We start from the raw sequence: 17718 nt of genomic DNA on the forward strand, positions 1-17718 counted from the left end.
CCATATAAAGGGTTGACATCTGCCAAAGAGAGTGAGATAGTTGGGCTTAAGTGTTTCATAACATAACCAACATCAAGTTTCTTCTGCACAGTCCACAACATGTGCCTTCCCTCAGCGTTTCACTGTGGAGTACCACCATCATCATCACCAGTACTGCTGCAGTCTGCTGACTAGGGATGGGCACAGTTATTCAAGTATTTGATTATTCGAAATGACGTGGGTATTCGACTTTAGCTGTAGCGGATTTTTTTTAAAATTTTGCCTAAAGTTAATTAAATATATTCATTAGCTATATTAATTACATATTGTTCATAAACGTGTATACTAATGCCATTTAATACTTGGAATACTTGGCTACACCGGCAACCTCCGTTCCAGCAGAGTCTTTACCACGGCGGGCTTGATTGTAAGCCGCCTATCCCTGAGCACGTAGATATGCTCTCTTTTTTTAACAAGAATGTGTGATGCAGTAGGTGAGCTTATGTGTTATGTTAACTGGAAATGTTTTAGACATACTGTATTTCCGTCTTTCACATAATATATTTTTGTTGATGTTCTGTTGTTCAGGCCCATGCGCTGCAAGTGGAGTTCTGTTGATATCCAAGCCCCCCAGGACTTATACTTTTTGCTGTTGTGCTTCAGTTACTTGATTCTATTCAGTTTGTGCCTTAAATTTACTTTAATCTAATTTCAGTTTGAGCCTTAAGTATGCAATACTGTTCATTCATATTCTTGTCAAAAATGATTGTTTTGTTTCAACTCGTTTCAATTCAGCACACTGATTGAGTGTTTTTTTCCTTCTAAAATGCTCAATAAATTGAACCAATTGGATTTGATTACCTTATTTATTTGACTAATAGATGGAAAATGAATACATTTGTTAAGTGAAGGCCAGATCACGGAAGAACTTCAGGCTACAGTTTTTTTTTGCAGTTCGGTTGACAGGTTACTCTGAAAAAAAATAAAATTGATCGCGATTCTCTCTAGAAAGATTCCGTTTCCATGCAGATAAATTAATAATCTGAATTTTAATTTACAATTATTATTATTTTTTATTTAATTTGTTTGCCTGCTGCAACATTCTGTTTGCCAGAGAGGGATCATTTTGGTCATTTTAAAATGATTTAATTTATCTTCAATGTGTATCGGACAATCTGATTTGTCTTGACGCGATTGCGATTAAGCCTACGCATAGCATGCACGCAAACTCACAGCCAGACATAAGAACGACAAACAAGTTCTTATTCTTATAATTGACTAAGAGCAGCTTTTTCATTAATGATATAGAAAAGAAAGATTAGAAAGAAAAGAAAACTGAATCTATTTATTTTTTACACGCTTCCATATTGTGTTGTAATGCAAGCTGCATTGCATTGTTCAGAGAGTCATACTTGAGACAAAAGTTACCGCCATTCTAGACCAACAAGCCCAACAAACAAACTTGTTAACAAGCGGTTAACCTATATTGTCGGTTGATATAATTTGAATCAGTTAAATATTTAACAGAGATTAATCACTAGTGGTTAACTTGCCCACTTGGTTATGATTTGGTATTGCCTGTGTGTGGACAGCACTGTGGGTCAGACTGGCCTTCTACTACCAACCGCTACGACCTAGGGCTGGGCCATTAGTCAAATTGTTATCGCGATTTCGATCCCAAAACTAATATAATCGAGAACAGCTGGATACATTTGTTTGGGGCGTAACGATACATGTATTTGTACTGAACCACAGTACAGGCACTTCTGGGTGGTTACAGGCACTTCTGGGTGGACCGCGGTGCGTAAATGTGGCGTACGTAGCGTTAATATGGCGAATGTAAAGGCTTGTTTTGCGATGCGGAATTTAAAACTTGAAGTCGGAGTTCCCCCCGGACCGTTTAGCCAAAGTATACTACTCTGACTCGGTAATCCGACTCCATAACTACGGAGACCCCTCGAGCATTCGCAGTTCTCCGTCGGGATGTCGGATACGCAATGCAATTCGCCGCCCAATCGATCTTATATGTTGACTAGAAACCATGTAAGCAGTGTTGTAAATAAACTTCCAAAGCTTTTTAAATCTTATTTGGTGTATTATTGGTCCTTACTGAGCAAAGTAAATAAGGTGCAAAGTCAAACCGGAGAAGTGATTTCGGAAATGATTTTGTTAGAGGACTAATCACAGCCCGTGCCGTCTCCGTTGCGTCGACGGATAGTTAAAAAATATTGGATGCGCACGTAAGCTACGGAGAGGGTCTCCGACAGGCTCTTCGGCTACGGAGAGGGCTCTCCGTGTTTAACCTCTTAAGCTCCAGCCTATTTTTTAGGTTTATGCTCGAGAGTTGAAGAGGTTAAGTACAGCACTTTAACATGCACAGGCACTATCAAAAGGCACTATCACCGTTGCTGTGAAAAAAAAACGAGCTGTGCAAACCCAGCTCACGACACTATTTCAACAACCCCTGTCTGGGAATTCAGAAATGCAAATTCCATAACCAAGTTTATTGGTGTTTTCATTGCTGCTGATCTAAGGACAAACAAGCAACCGTGACTTCAAAATCGAGGTACGTACCGAACCGTGACTTTTGTGTACCGTTACACCCCTAATATCTGTACATTATTTTAGATTTGAACATTTTCTATTTGACCATTTTGTGTACTTTCTAAGGCGAAATTTAAGTTCTCAGTTACAAAGTGTTTTTGATGTATTTATTCATGCTGAATAAATACATCATGTTTTCAAACTCAAAAATAATCGTTTGAATAATCGTGATTTCAATATTGACCAAAAAAATCGTGTTCATGATTTTTCCATAATTGAGCAGCCCTACTACAACCGAACGTCATGGCCACACCAGGCGCACCAGGATTCTCCTCAGCTTCTCAACAGGCTGCTAGACAAACTGGGACTCAAACCATGATAACAATAACATCTTCTAATAAAAAAAATGATGTTCAAGCAGCACAAGCTGCTACTGAGGCTTGTGATTATTCCTGGAGGGCAAACATTATAGCAAAACTTGTCAAATGCTCAGGAACTACGCTTACGCAGGCCAGCCAATGAACGTTGGCCATATACTGCCTTTCAACAACAATCGAAAGGCACGCTACTAAAAATAATTTTAAACAGCGGCAACATAAGGGCTTCTCTTCCACCCAGTGCCACTCAGAAGATTTAGCTTCCCAGGATATGTTTTTGCGGGAAAGTGAAATCCGAACACAGGTCAGCTCCCAGTCCAGAGTCAGGTCTGGACGTCAGACGTGTTGCTATCTGGCGCATCTCCTCACAAAGTGAGAGACTATGAACTTTGAGGAATTTTCCCGTAAAGTTTCTGTTTTTTAACATATCAAAATGTGTATAGATACCGCAATATTAAAAAAATAGCACAATATGATATTTTGTAAATATCGTGCATACCTATCTGCTAGCAAACTAATGTTATCTATAATAATTGAAAGGCCTACTGTTCGTTTGAATATAATACACATAGGATGACCTCAAACCAGGATCAAACCACTTTACAACCAAAAACAGACATCTAGCATTATATACAGGCCCACTTATCCTAGAGCAGAGTGTACCTCAACATGACCTAGAGCAGGCTGCACCTCAACATGACCTAGAGCAGGCTGTACCTCAACATGACCTAGAGCAGAGTGTACCTCAACATGACCTAGAGCAGAGTGTTCCTCAACATGACCTAGAGCAGAGTGTACCTCAACATGACCTAGAGCAGAGTGTACCTCAACATGACCTAGAGCAGAGTGTACCTCAACATGACCTAGAGCAGGCTGCACCTCAACATGACCTAGAGCATGCTGCACCTCAACATGACCTAGAGCAGGCTGTACCTCAACATGACCTAGAGCAGAGTGTACCTCAACATGACCTAGAGCAGAGTGTACCTCAACATGACCTAGAGCAGAGTGTTCCTCAACATGACCGAGAGCAGGCTGCACCTCAGCATGACCTAGAGCAGAGTGTACCTCAACATGACCTAGAGCAGGCTGCACCTCAACATGACCTAGAGCAGGCTGCACCTCAACATGACCTAGAGCAGGCTGTACCTCAACATGACCTAGAGCAGAGTGTACCTCAACATGACCTAGAGCAGGTTGCACCTCAACATGACCTAGAGCAGGCTGTACCTCAACATGACCGAGAGCAGGCTGCACCTCAACATGACCTAGAGCAGGCTGCACCTCAACATGACCTAGAGCAGGCTGTACCTCAACATGACCTAGAGCAGGCTGCACCTCAACATGACCTAGAGCAGGTTGTACCTCAACAGCTTGTCATTCATGACCTACACCAACTGGTTGATGGCCAGGCTGCATGCCAAACAAAAGGTATGGAGGGACAAAACAAATGAAAAAGGTAATTTCTTCATTCTCACCCTGAGCCATCACATGAAATACCATAACAGTGGTTATGAAAATATATGATAATAGAACTACTGCTAGGCTATTATCACTAATGCTGGTTACACTGAGAATTTCTGCTTTCTTTATTAGAAATGTTTCAATACAGAAACAGCACATGTGCCTACACATCCCATGATTCATCAAGCGCTGGGGGTCACTGAGCCCTGAGGATCAATGAGCCCTGGGGACGCGGTCATAGTTAGTGGTGTTGGGCTGTATTCGGCTCATTTGGGTTTGATTTGGGCACACAAATCCAACACATCTCATTTCCATTACAGCGCAGTGAAATGAAAAGGATCACCACTATCAAGGTCTGGGGACTGTGACGGACGGAAGCAACACACACACACACACACACACACACACACACACGATGATGTTGTAGTTGTCAGCCTGTCCTGACCGAGGCCTAGTGACTGACAGCAGACCCTGCTCCGGTCCAGACCTCAGGCCTGGTGTCTGACAGCAGACCCTGTTCCGGTCCAGACCCAGGCCTAGTGACTGACAGCAGACCCTGCTCCGGTCCAGACCCAGGCCTAGTGACTGACAGCAGACCCTGCTCCGGTCCAGACCCAGGCCTAGTGACTGACAGCAGACCCTGCTCCGGTCCAGACCCAGGCCTAGTGACTGACAGCAGACCCTGCTCCGGTCCAGACCTCAGGCCTGGTGACTGACAGCAGACCCTGCTCCGGTCCAGACCCAGGCCTGGTGTCTGACAGCTTAGCAGACCCGGTTCCCCTGCCCCGGTCCAGCCCGCGGTGCCGCGCTGCTGGTAAGGTTCTCCATCTACCGGCAGCCCTACAGCAGGCCGGGTATCGTACTGAGCAGGTTATTGTCTTGCTACAAAAACAACACATGTATGTTAGTAACATGGGCATCGGATAAGGAGCCCTTACCCCGACCAGCTACAGTAATGAGTGAATGCATGGTGCCACAGCAGCACTGTGGGGGTTCACGACCCGGCGGGGAGAGACCCCCACCAGACCCCAACAGAACCGACCACCGTGAGGAACAGACCGTGTAGACAGCGGACGATACGGGGCTTTAGTAAAGGTCGTGGACTCACCTCATCGCGTCTGTGTTCGCGGTGAGCGACTGGTTGCCATTTTAAAAATAGATTTACTCTCAACGCACTGGAGAAGTAGTTCCGGAACCAGTGATCACGATGAGCACCACTAAAACCAGTCTCCAAACTGGACTCGTCACCCGGTGGCTCCGAGCGTGAAGGACGCAGAGGATGTGCTGCTCTGGGTCCTGCTACATGTGGGGAACAATGCGGTCCGTCCCCGCGGTGCTCCGGTTGTGTTGTGGCCGACTTGCTGCGGTGTGGCCGGGCGGTGCGTCGCTCTCAGTCCGCCGTACGTGGAGCGACTCCGTGTGGAGAACATCCGCGAGGAAGCAGCGACACATTGTGGACATACACCGCAATCACACCGTGTTCATACTGGTGTGAACTGCCCTCACCCCTGTCTCTCTCTCTCTACTCCAATTGCACTCACCCCTATCTCTAACTGCATTTTGTTGGCCCCTACTCACCTGCTCACACACACTTTGCTAGGGGACATACGTTGTACAAAGTTTCTATGTTCCAATGTGTGACGGCCCACTGGTGAGGGATGTCATGTTCCTCTTTATCCACATAGTCCCATAGCCTGTATCCAGCACGTGTTACAGCTTGTTTGTTCATCTATTTTGGATACATTTTCAATACAAATAAAAACATTATTATCTTGTCCATAGTACTGGGTTTCTCTGGGTCTTTTGTCTGAATAATCTTCAGACAAAACGACATAGAAGTTCAAGCTTTTGTTCTAAAAAGTGAAACAAGGGCAATGAAGGAAACAGGTTTAATAGATACATCCATTGACCTTTGCCTGTTGTAATTAATAAATCATATCTTTGTAACACTTCTGGATCGATTCACATTTGAGTATTAATCATGTTCAGTGCCAATAATAAGATACTACTTTCAGGAAGCAAATTCAATTAATTGATCTGTAATTTTAAAAATACAGGCTACAGTTAAACTAAGAATAAATCATAATTGATGGCGGAAAAGCTAGTTTAACATCTATTGAATCCTTTTTCTTGACCTAATGATGTCCAATCCACAAACTACCATTGTTGAGTGGAACTTGTGGTGGGACGCAGTACTGCTAACAGCGATCAGCTACAGGATACGCTCCACTCACCATTCGTTATGGGAAGGAAGGCACACGTCAAGGTGGATGACCGGAGATATTCCAGAAGCATGCATACAATCGATATTCATCAGCTCTGCACACATACTCGGTTTTCCACAATTAATATCAATAATTAATATGAATTTAATTGTACAACATCATTTCTGAATAAATTGTCTCCATAATAAAGCAACAGATGATCATATTCAACCATTTGGCATGTCCATATAAGGTGTGTACTTTCTTTACAGTGGAAGGAAGTGAGGAACAGGAATCGGGTATCACTCATGTATTACCGCACCATCTGTGATGGACTCCTCTGAAGACTTGTTCTTCGGTCCTGCTCCATCACACACACAGAGGAGGCCCTGCTCCATCACACACACAGAGGAGGCCCTGCTCCATCACACACAGAGGAGGTCCTGCTCCATCACACACACAGAGGAGGCCCTGCTCCATCACACACACAGAGGAGGCCCTGCTCCATCACACACAGAGGAGGCCCTGCTCCATCACACACACAGAGGAGGCCCTGCTCCATCACACACAGAGGAGGCCCTGCTCCATCACACACACAGAGGAGGCCCTGCTCCATCACACACAGAGAGGAGGCCCTGCTCCATCACACACAGAGGAGGCCCTGCTCCATCACACACACAGAGGAGGCCCTGCTCCATCACACACAGAGGAGGCCCTGCTCCATCACACACACAGAGGAGGCCCTGCTCCATCACACACAGAGGAGGCCCTGCTCCATCACACACACAGAGGAGGCCCTGCTCCATCACACACAGAGGAGGCCCTGCTCCATCACACACACAGAGGAGGCCCTGCTCCATCACACACAGAGGAGGCCCTGCTCCATCACACACACAGAGGAGGCCCTGCTCCAGGTCTAGTCTCCAGCTTCACCTGGAGCCTCCACCTGCCCTCACCCCTCCTCCACCTCCCCTCACCCCTCTCTCTCCTCCACCTCCCCTCACCCCTCTCTCCTCCACCTCCCCTCACCCCTCTCTCCTCCACCTCCCCTCACCCCTCTCTCTCCTCCACCTCCCCTCACCCCTCTCTCCTCCACCTCCCCTCACCCCTCTCTCCTCCACCTCCCCTCACCCCTCTCTCCTCCACCTCCCCTCACCCCTCTCTCCTCCACCTCCCCTCACCCCTCTCTCTCCTCCACCTCCCCTCACCCCTCTCTCTCTCTCCACCTCCCCTCACCCCTCTCCTCCACCTCCCCTCACCCCTCTCTCTCTCCACCTCCCCTCACCCCTCTCTCTCTCTCTCTCCTCCACCTCCCCTCACCCCTCTCTCTCTCCACCTCCCCTCACCCCTCTCTCTCTCTCTCCTCCACCTCCCCTCACCCCTCTCTCTCTCTCTCCTCCACCTCCCCTCACCCCTCTCTCTCTCTCTCTCCACCTCCCTCACCCCTCTCTCATCTGTCTTCTTGATTTGTAGGTAGTAGTTTCGACGTTGGTTTATTTGCGTTATTTCTCTCTCCTCCACCTCCCCTCACCACCTCTCTCTCTCCACCTCCCTCACCCCTCTCTCTCTCTCTCTCCTCCACCTCCCCTCACCCCTCTCTCTCTCTCTCTCCTCCACCTCCCCTCACCCCTCCTCCACCTCCCCTCACCCCTCTCTCTCCTCCACCTCCCCTCACCCCTCTCTCCTCCACCTCCCCTCACCCCTCTCTCCTCCACCTCCCCTCACCCCTCTCTCTCTCTCCACCTCCCCTCACCCCTCTCTCTCTCTCTCTCTCCACCTCCCCTCACCCCTCTCTCTCTCTCTCTCCTCCACCTCCCCTCACCCCTCTCCTCCACCTCCCCTCACCCCTCTCTCTCTCCACCTCCCCTCACCCCTCTCTCTCTCTCTCTCTCCACCTCCCCTCACCCCTCTCTCTCTCTCTCTCTCCACCTCCCCTCACCCCTCTCTCTCTCTCTCTCCTCCACCTCCCCTCACCCCTCTCTCTCTCTCTCTCTCTCCTCCACCTCCCCTCACCCCTCTCTCTCTCCACCTCCCCTCACCCCTCTCTCTCTCTCTCTCCTCCACCTCCCCTCACCCCTCTCTCTCTCTCTCTCTCTCCTCCACCTCCCCTCACCCCTCTCTCTCTCTCTCTCCTCCACCTCCCCTCACCCCTCTCCTCCACCTCCCCTCACCCCTCTCTCCTCCACCTCCCCTCACCCCTCTCTCTCTCCACCTCCCCTCACCCCTCTCTCTCTCTCTCTCTCCTCCACCTCCCCTCACCCCTCTCTCTCTCCACCTCCCCTCACCCCTCTCTCTCTCTCTCTCTCCACCTCCCCTCACCCCTCTCTCTCTCTCTCCTCCACCTCCCCTCACCCCTCTCTCTCTCTCTCTCTCTCCTCCACCTCCCCTCACCCCTCTCTCTCTCTCTCTCCTCCACCTCCCCTCACCCCTCTCTCTCTCTCTCCTCCACCTCCCCTCACCCCTCTCTCTCTCTCTCTCTCTCCTCCACCTCCCCTCACCCCTCTCTCCTCCACCTCCCCTCACCCCTCTCTCCTCCACCTCCCCTCACCCCTCTCTCTCTCCACCTCCCCTCACCCCTCTCTCTCTCTCTCTCTCTCCACCTCCCCTCACCCCTCTCTCTCTCTCTCTCTCCACCTCCCCTCACCCCTCTCTCTCTCTCTCTCTCCACCTCCCCTCACCCCTCTCTCTCTCTCTCTCCTCCACCTCCCCTCACCCCTCTCTCTCTCTCTCCTCCACCTCCCCTCACCCCTCTCTCTCTCTCTCTCCTCCACCTCCCCTCACCCCTCTCTCTCTCTCTCTCTCCACCTCCCCTCACCCCTCTCTCTCTCTCTCCTCCACCTCCCCTCACCCCTCTCTCTCTCTCTCTCCACCTCCCCTCACCCCTCTCTCTCTCTCCACCTCCCCTCACCCCTCTCTCTCTCTCTCTCCTCCACCTCCCCTCACCCCTCTCTCTCTCCACCTCCCCTCACCCCTCTCTCTCTCTCTCTCTCTCTCTCCACCTCCCCTCACCCCTCTCTCTCTCTCTCTCTCTCCACCTCCTCTCACCCCTCTCTCTCTCTCTCTCTCCACCTCCCCTCACCCCTCTCTCTCTCTCTCTCTCTCCTCCACCTCCCCTCACCCCTCTCTCTCTCCACCTCCCCTCACCCCTCTCTCTCTCTCTCTCTCCTCCACCTCCCCTCACCCCTCTCTCTCTCTCTCTCTCCTCCACCTCCCCTCACCCCTCTCTCTCTCTCTCTCCACCTCCCCTCACCCCTCTCTCTCTCTCTCCTCCACCTCCCCTCACCCCTCTCTCTCTCCACCTCCCCTCACCCCTCTCTCTCTCTCTCCTCCACCTCCCCTCACCCCTCTCTCTCTCCTCCACCTCCCCTCACCCCTCTCTCTCTCTCTCTCCTCCACCTCCCCTCACCCCTCTCTCCTCCACCTCCCCTCACCCCTCTCTCCTCCACCTCCCCTCACCCCTCTCTCCTCCACCTCCCCTCACCCCTCTCTCTCTCTCTCTCTCCACCTCCCCTCACCCCTCTCTCTCTCCTCCACCTCCCCTCACCCCTCTCTCTCTCTCTCCTCCACCTCCCCTCACCCCTCTCTCTCTCTCTCTCTCCACCTCCCCTCACCCCTCTCTCTCTCTCCTCCACCTCCCCTCACCCCTCTCTCTCTCTCTCTCTCCACCTCCCCTCACCCCTCTCTCTCTCTCTCTCCTCCACCTCCCCTCACCCCTCTCTCTCTCTCTCTCCTCCACCTCCCCTCACCCCTCTCTCTAACTGCATTATGTTGGCCCTTACTCACCTGCTCACACACACTTTGCTAGGGGACATACATTGTACACACACATTTTGACACAAGATTATATGTTTTAATGTTTATCTTTCATGATTCAAAGCGATCCTACCTATCTCGTTAATAACGGTCATGGATCAGAGCTCTGCATCGGAGCATTCAGACTCAGTTAGTATCAAGAGTTCAAAAGTGCTATTGGCCATGCTGAAAAGTGTATTTTACACAGGCAATTAGTAGCTCTGACAGCACACTCACACAACCCTTCTCCAGGACCCCTTGTTCCCACAGACACACGATGCAGGCAGGCCTCCCTTTCAGGCCGGGCCAGGGCGTTTGGGCCGGAAGCTCTCAGTCCTCCTAATGAACTAGAGCTGGCCTTTAGCTCACGGTTACGTCGTCAGTGGGAGGCTGAGGGTCATTTCCTCAGCGCGGTTGCAGGTCAGATTAAGTGTGTGAGTGAAGGCATGGTTTAGTGAGTCTAGGGGGGTGCCGAGAGGCCCTGCGGGCACCAGGGCCTGGTGGGCTCCGCCAGGAACCACCACATGACCATCACACCGCCTTGTGTCCTCAAACCTCCCCCGCCCAAGATCTGTGTGCAGCAGGTTTATCACTTTACACTTCTTTCTCGTCTTTACTGTGAAAAGATGTCCGTCTCAGCTTCTCCTTGACCTTGACAAACTCGGGGGCTTTCTCCATGTCCTCCTGATCTTTCTCCTGCTGCCTCTCCAGCTGGGTTCAGAAGGGGAAAAGAGCGGATTCATGTGGTTTGTTTGTTATGTCCCTTAAACCTGCACTCTGTGAGCTTTTCACTGTTCCACCAACAGCAGCCCCAGAGATGTCCCTGCCTGATCCCCCAGACTAAAGGGCTTTAGAGGGAACAGCAGGGGTTGATTGAGCCGTGGTGGATCGGTTTTTTCCTTGAAACGCCCCACTAAGAGAGTAATGTGTGCAGTGAAAAGGCGATTCGATTATCTTCACTCATATGATTTGAAATGGATTCTGCCTACAAATTGCTCTCAAGAACTGTTGGATTATAACATAACTTACTCAGGCCAGTATACAAACCTGATTGTCAGAGATTGGTTCTAGTAAAGCATGCGTGTGTGGGTGAGTGCGTGCGTGCGTGGGTGAGTGCGTGCGTGCGTGTGTGGGTGAGTGCATGCGTGCGTGCGTGTGTTGGTGAGTGCGTGCGTGTGGGCTCTATGATCAGTCCTCCCGTACCTCCTCCAGCTTCTTCTGCCTCTTGAGGAGCTCCTGCTCCAGGGGGGAGACCTTCCTCCTGGCCTCCTCCTCCTGCCGTTTCTGCCGCCCCCTCTGCTCTCTCTTGCGGGCTTCCAGCACGCGCTGTAGCTCTGGCTTGGGCTCCGCCACGCCGCCGCCCCTGGACCGCGAGAAGACACCTCAGCACACCGCATCACCTCGCATATCAGCGCACATCATCTCACATCACAGGGGTTCGTTGATCAATATTTGTGTTCACGTTTGTGTTTATCTGCATGCTTCTCTACATTTCATATGTTTCTTCCTGATTTACTAATATTATTTTCCATCTTGAGCCGGGCTCTTCTCTGAATCTGAACCTTAAAGAGCTAGACACAGGATCATTAATGCACTGCAAATAAAAGAATCAATGTTCATTCGTGTGATCCTAAACAAACTGAGACTGGTTTGGGCTGGTTTCACAACCACACAAGTCTCCTTCATGGGCTGAAGCAATGTTTGTTTAAAGCGAGGGTAGGCAATTCGGAGAAACCAGCCAGAGTGAGCTAGATGAAAGTATCCAACTTAAAAATCCCACCCTCCCTTCAGTCCTCCCTCCAAAGCCACTCCCCCAAAACACATGACTAGCTCGCTAGCTTTAGCCCCGGGTCTGCCTAGCCGTGTGGAGGACCCTGGTCATCACCAATGAGTGACAGGCAGAGTGCACCCAGGCGGTCTGGTAGGTAGACAGACAGGCAGGCCATCCAATCACTTCACTCAGGCAGAATTAAATTATAAGACAGGCTTTTTATAAGCCTGCAACAGCCATGGCTATCCAAACTTTATAATCTTTTGTTAGAGCATTTGATTTATTGATTGCTGTTCAAAAATATAGCCTACTTTTAAGGTGTAAAGAAACGTGGCTTAACCACACATTTGATCACCGTTAAGGGAGTGTACAACTGGTGTACTATTATATCCACGACGCATCACCGTATTCACTGTCATTGATTCATCCGATAGATGCACTGGATTCATCCGATAGATGTCATGGATTCATTCGATAGATGTCATGGATACATCTGATTGATTTCGATGATTCATCCGACATATGTGATTGATTTGATTTGGCCTGAAAGTAAAACCTTGATTTTTTTAAACTAATGGAAATTCTTTAGATTCAAACCTTGCTTTTTTCAGTTTTCTCCAATCAAACCAAAATGCATGGTCCATTGTCCAGACTCTTAATGTTTAACATGACACAGGTCCCCTTGATAGATGCCATTCTGCTGTCATTAAAACTCGACCATCCCCAGTTGGAGTAGGGGGGGTACCTCATGAGCAGCTCTTTGTGCAGGTCCTGGTGGCTTTTTGAGGACTTCACGGGGTTAACCAGCTTCCTTGGCTTGATGAGGTCCTGGGCATCCTCAGCATCCATGTAGTCGGGCTGGGGGACGAAGCCATCTGCCGGGGGGTACCTGACACTGCTTTGGGCCTCCTGCCCGCCCTCCCACTGCAGGGCTGCATGGGCTGAAGCTGCAGGGCAGGGAGACAGACCAGGGCAGGGAGACAGACCAGGGTTGGGAGACAGACCAGGGTTGGGTGGGGAGATACAAACAGCAAACAGTGAAAGAGGAAAACATCAATACAATGCAAATCAATATGTTGGTTTCATTATCCTGAAAGTTCGTCCGTATTATGTTAAGTACTCCTGTGCACCCGCTCATGTTGTACAGTCATGTGGAGGAGGACATGTCAGGTTCCATACCAAGCACAACGGCTTTATCACTGTAATAGGAACTGCATGCATGCCAAATACCAAGTTTAAATATTGGTCAACATTCCTATAGAGCCCCACTATCACTCTGTATAGAGCCCCACTATCACTCTGTCTAAGGGCCTCATTATCACTGTAACGGGCCCCACTATCACTGTATAGTAAGGCTTTGAAAATGTTCAAATCGAAAATAATGTACAAATATATACCAGCTGTTCTGTGAACATTTACTGAATCAACAAATATACTTTAAAAAGTTTCAACTCGGTTATATTAGTTTGGAGATCGTTTGACCCAAAAATCAAAATCACAATCAAAATTTGATTAATTGCACAGCCCTACTGTATAGGGCCTCCCCATCACTGTTTGGGCCCCAATATCACTCTGTATAGGGCCCTGTGTGTTGTTTGTCCTCAGTATAGTTCAGTATATACCTATTATATTAGAAGTTTAGCTCTATAAGAGCCATCTAATGCTCCTACAGGACCGGCTGATAGAGAATAGAAGGTCAGACTGGAGGTATCTGATCCCAGCTGTATTTATCCTCAAAGAAAGGCATTGGGTTTCATACGCATAGGCCAGTTCACACACAATGACCCCTTTCTCAGGAGCAACCAGACACCCAGTCAAATGCTGCTTAATGTTTCAGAAAAATGCCAAGAGCTCTCACGTTGTCCTGCTCCACTCCTAGGACTGGCACGGGTGTCAGAGGGAAGGACAAGATACAGCTGCACTACTCAGGTCTTCACCTGGGTTTGACCGCCTTCGAAGATGCTAGCTCTAAATGTACATGCAAAAGAAGCTATATCAAACTCAGTAATTAACATATAACAACATACACATGGTTATATATTTAGTTTACTATATATTCAACTCAAGTTTATATTATATTTATAAGTGGTTTAATGAGTAGACTGTAAGAGAAGACAAACATGTCATACTCCAATACATAATCAATACATGTCCCCGGTGGGAATCATTACTTCCATTCAGGATGCATCACTACCCCGGACCTGGGTAGGTCTCCAAACATCCTGTAGCTCCATTGACCGGAGAGCTATCATTGGATCAGCTCATTGATCAGCTCCCTGCTCTGATACTGATATGGGAGTCCATCTCCTCTGCTACAACAGCCTCTCAAAGAACCTGTTCTTGATTGTGTTAAACCATAATCCATTCATTCATCCATCTCTTCTCTTGGTGTGCGTGTAGAAGTACCGAAACAAAGCTCCCTCTCTCTTTCAGGTATTAAGGTGATTGAAAAGCGTTATTGTAAGGTTTTTACAAGGGTCCTAAGTCTCCCGGGTTTCCCAGGCAATCTTTAGGAAAAGGTCATTCTGTGCTGGTTGAAATAAAACGAAATGTCGCCACCAAATGAAGTTACCCAACTAAGTTACACAATCGGGTCGAGCATGTGTATACATAAATATGTAGGGTTCTGTACGCTTTTTATTGTTTAGCTATTGAAAAACGGTTCAATGCAATGGATGGAGACAGTTTGTTCTAAAAGGACAAAAGTGTATGCAGGCGCACAAATCAGTTTTACGCACAAATCAGTTTATCGCACGTTGGCTCAGAGGTTGAAGTCTGTTGCCAGTCCACGTTTTTCCATCTTAAACAAATATTGCGTTACTTTACCTGCTAAAAACAAGTAGGGCTTGTTTGGCATTGGGCAATAATAGTCTAGTTTGAGGTTTGAGTCCCTGAGACCATAGAATATAACTTATATAATATATATCACTTAAAGCCGGCCAATGTATAAAGTGTAGCCTATAGAAATACAGAGACCTATCACAATCATATGCATATATACAAATGATGTAACTCTAACTGCTGAGCCCCAAACATGTGTATGTGATGAACGCACTGTCCGGTGCGTGAATTTAAAATGAGCTTCAACATCCGCTACTAAAAGGCCACTCTCGCCTATTTCTGGCTTTCTGCCCGTTTCTCACTCCCTGCTCTTCATAGCTATCATTCCGAAAAAGCTGAGCAGTTACCTGACTTGTGCAGCAGTTCCCTCGGGCAGTAAAAGGAGCTGGTGAACCTGTCGGCCATGTCCTCCGAGCCGCGGGGGGTCCTGGGCTGAGCAGCGGGGGCTCCTCTCAGGGTAAACGCAGAGCGGCCGGTGTGCTACGCGCGGGACTCCCACGGAGCCGCGCTTTAGTTCCCGCCTTCCCACCTTGCGAAAGTCACGTGACCGATTTTGTTTGGGCCATCCCGCCCCGCTGCATCGCGGTTCCGCACGCTCTCTGCCTCAAAAACACCGTTTCTCTGCTGACTCTGCCTCCAAACAGCTCTGCTCTGTGGACGCTCTCCGCCTCCAAACACCCCTGCTCTGCCAATGCGCGCCCCAACGCACTCACTCACCCTCTCAGCAATTAAATTGGACTTCCCACACATCCCCAATGCTTCAGCGGCTACACATTGAGGCTGCCTACCTCACAAAAGGCTTTCAGCAGCCTGTAGATACGCTCTAGTAAGGACGCCCCCTCCGCCCCACTGCCAGTACACTGCACACGTGCTTTAGAAGTTGTTTATCGTTTGCATGATTCCGGTCAAATGGGATTGGGAGCCATAATGCCCACACACACGTACACGCACACGCAAATCATTTTACACATTAATGCCCTTAACTGAAGCTGTCTACATATTCTTTAACATAACATAATGTGTAGCTTCTAGATCTGGTTCCATTCCTGATTCACACTTTCATGTTCCCTATTTGTGGGTTAGTTCAGTAAACTATGTTAACAGCCTTGTCTATTGACAGAGTTGAAGAGAATTACCAAGAAATGAATTCCATTCCCGAGCATGAAGGAATGTAGTTTTGCTGACCAGCATCCTGCACTTTGAACAGTCTGATCAATGCTGATCAATATGGAAGTAGACTCAATGCAACAGCATGTTGGACAAGGCTGACAATCAAGAGGTTGTGTTGCCCTCAACAGTTGCACAACATTGATAAATATAGATCAACAAACCCTGCAGTGTGGTCCTGATGTCTGCTTCCTCACCTGACGGCTAACACCATCAGGTGACAACGTAACCAAACACCCTCCTCAGACTCCGGATATAAAGGAGCCTTTGATGGGCTGACCGTACAGCGTCATCAATGTTTCACAAAAGCATTTGTCTATTTCATTCACCCTGAAGTCTCTATGGCTCTGTGTGGGAGAAAAGGTCTCTGCGCTCGTCCACTAATTCATCAAATGTATTCCAAGTGAGTCCATGTGACCACCCTGAGTGGATTGTTCTAGGATCCAGTGTGTGCCTGACTGAATCCAAGCTCAATAAGAGGTTGGACATTGGACTGTTGATGGCTGACCCAACCCTGCTCAGAGAGAAATACAATCCAACCAGGGTTGATGATGTGGGCCCCTTTCACTCTGAGCTGAAGTAACCCAACAAACCAGACATAAACATCACCATGGAATGGTCCCGCACAGAAATCCTTTGCCATGTTTCATGATGTGACCTTCTGCCTCCAGCAGACTCTTCTGAGGGGCAGTGATGGGGCTTACCTTGGCCATTCTGCTGCTTTCCGTTCTTCACACACTTCTTCCTGGGTTGAGGCTCAGTGTTGATGGAGTAGGACTTCTATGGTGGAGAGCAGAACAGGAGAGCACATGAGGATAAGCCAAGGAGAGTCACATGTTTACAGCGCAGAGTGTCTAAAACCTCCATGGTTTAACTTTTATAATCGCTTCCCTCAATTATAATCCCTTCAATAACCCATTACAGCATTAACTCCATGGACTTACTGTATAATTCCTTCTCTGGCTGGCTGAGGTCCCAGAGTCTGACTGGAGTATGTTTAGCACACTGGCGTCCTCAATATTTATATTATAACCTTTGTGTTCTGAAGATACTGTTGATTCTGATGTTTATTTTTTGTCTATTTCCAATTCATATTTTCATTATTAGTGACCTTAAGATGGCAGCAAAACCATAAAAGTTACCAAATGGGTTTTAACCAAAAAGCAGAATGGAGTAGAACAGTAAACACTCAGTAGCATATCACGAGAGGATGGGAGAACCAGGAGAGACCAGGAGAGACCAGGAGAGAACCAGGAGAGACCAGGAGAGACCAGGAGGGACCAGAAGAGACCAGGAGAGACCAGGAGAGACCAGGAGAGACCAGGAGAGAACCAGGAGAGACCAGGAGAGAACCAGGAGAGACCAGGAGAGACCAGGAGGGACCAGGAGAGACCAGGAGAGACCGGGAGAGACCAGGAGGGACCAGGAGAGACCAGGAGGGACCAGGAGAGACCAGGGGAGACCAGGAGGGACCAGGGGTGACCAGGAGAAACCAGGAGAGACCGGGAGAAACCAGGAAAGACCAGGAGAGACCAGGAGGGACCAGGAGAGACCGGGAGAGAACGGGAGGGACCAGGGG

The 17718-nt window shown here is 48.8% G+C and overlaps 2 protein-coding genes across 3 annotated transcripts in view; both read right to left on the minus strand.

Annotated features, from left to right (window-relative positions):
• pik3c2b (phosphatidylinositol-4-phosphate 3-kinase, catalytic subunit type 2 beta) overlaps nucleotides 1–5727 on the minus strand; it is a 61807-nt gene extending 56080 nt beyond the window's left edge. For both annotated transcript variants that reach the window (XM_079747302.1, XM_079747301.1), the window contains exon 1: nucleotides 5473–5727. In XM_079747302.1, the coding sequence (XP_079603428.1) occupies nucleotides 5473–5477 (5 nt within the window). In that variant the 5' untranslated portion in view covers nucleotides 5478–5727. The remainder of the gene's footprint in view (nucleotides 1–5472) is intronic.
• A 5227-nt stretch (nucleotides 5728–10954) lies between these two features.
• LOC307083657 (actin-associated protein FAM107A-like) lies at nucleotides 10955–17006 on the minus strand (the record flags this gene model as incomplete). Its single annotated transcript, XM_079747607.1, has 7 exons — nucleotides 10955–11071; nucleotides 11564–11723; nucleotides 12877–13078; nucleotides 15320–15452; nucleotides 15602–15657; nucleotides 16844–16919; nucleotides 17001–17006. 7 exons carry the CDS (start codon nucleotides 17004–17006, stop codon nucleotides 10955–10957), a joined length of 750 nt encoding a protein of 249 aa, XP_079603733.1.
• Between the last annotated feature and the right edge of the window lie 712 nt (nucleotides 17007–17718).

This window comes from Pollachius pollachius (genome assembly GCF_949987615.1).
Source record: "Pollachius pollachius genome assembly, chromosome: 12".
NCBI lineage: Eukaryota > Metazoa > Chordata > Actinopteri > Gadiformes > Gadidae > Pollachius > Pollachius pollachius.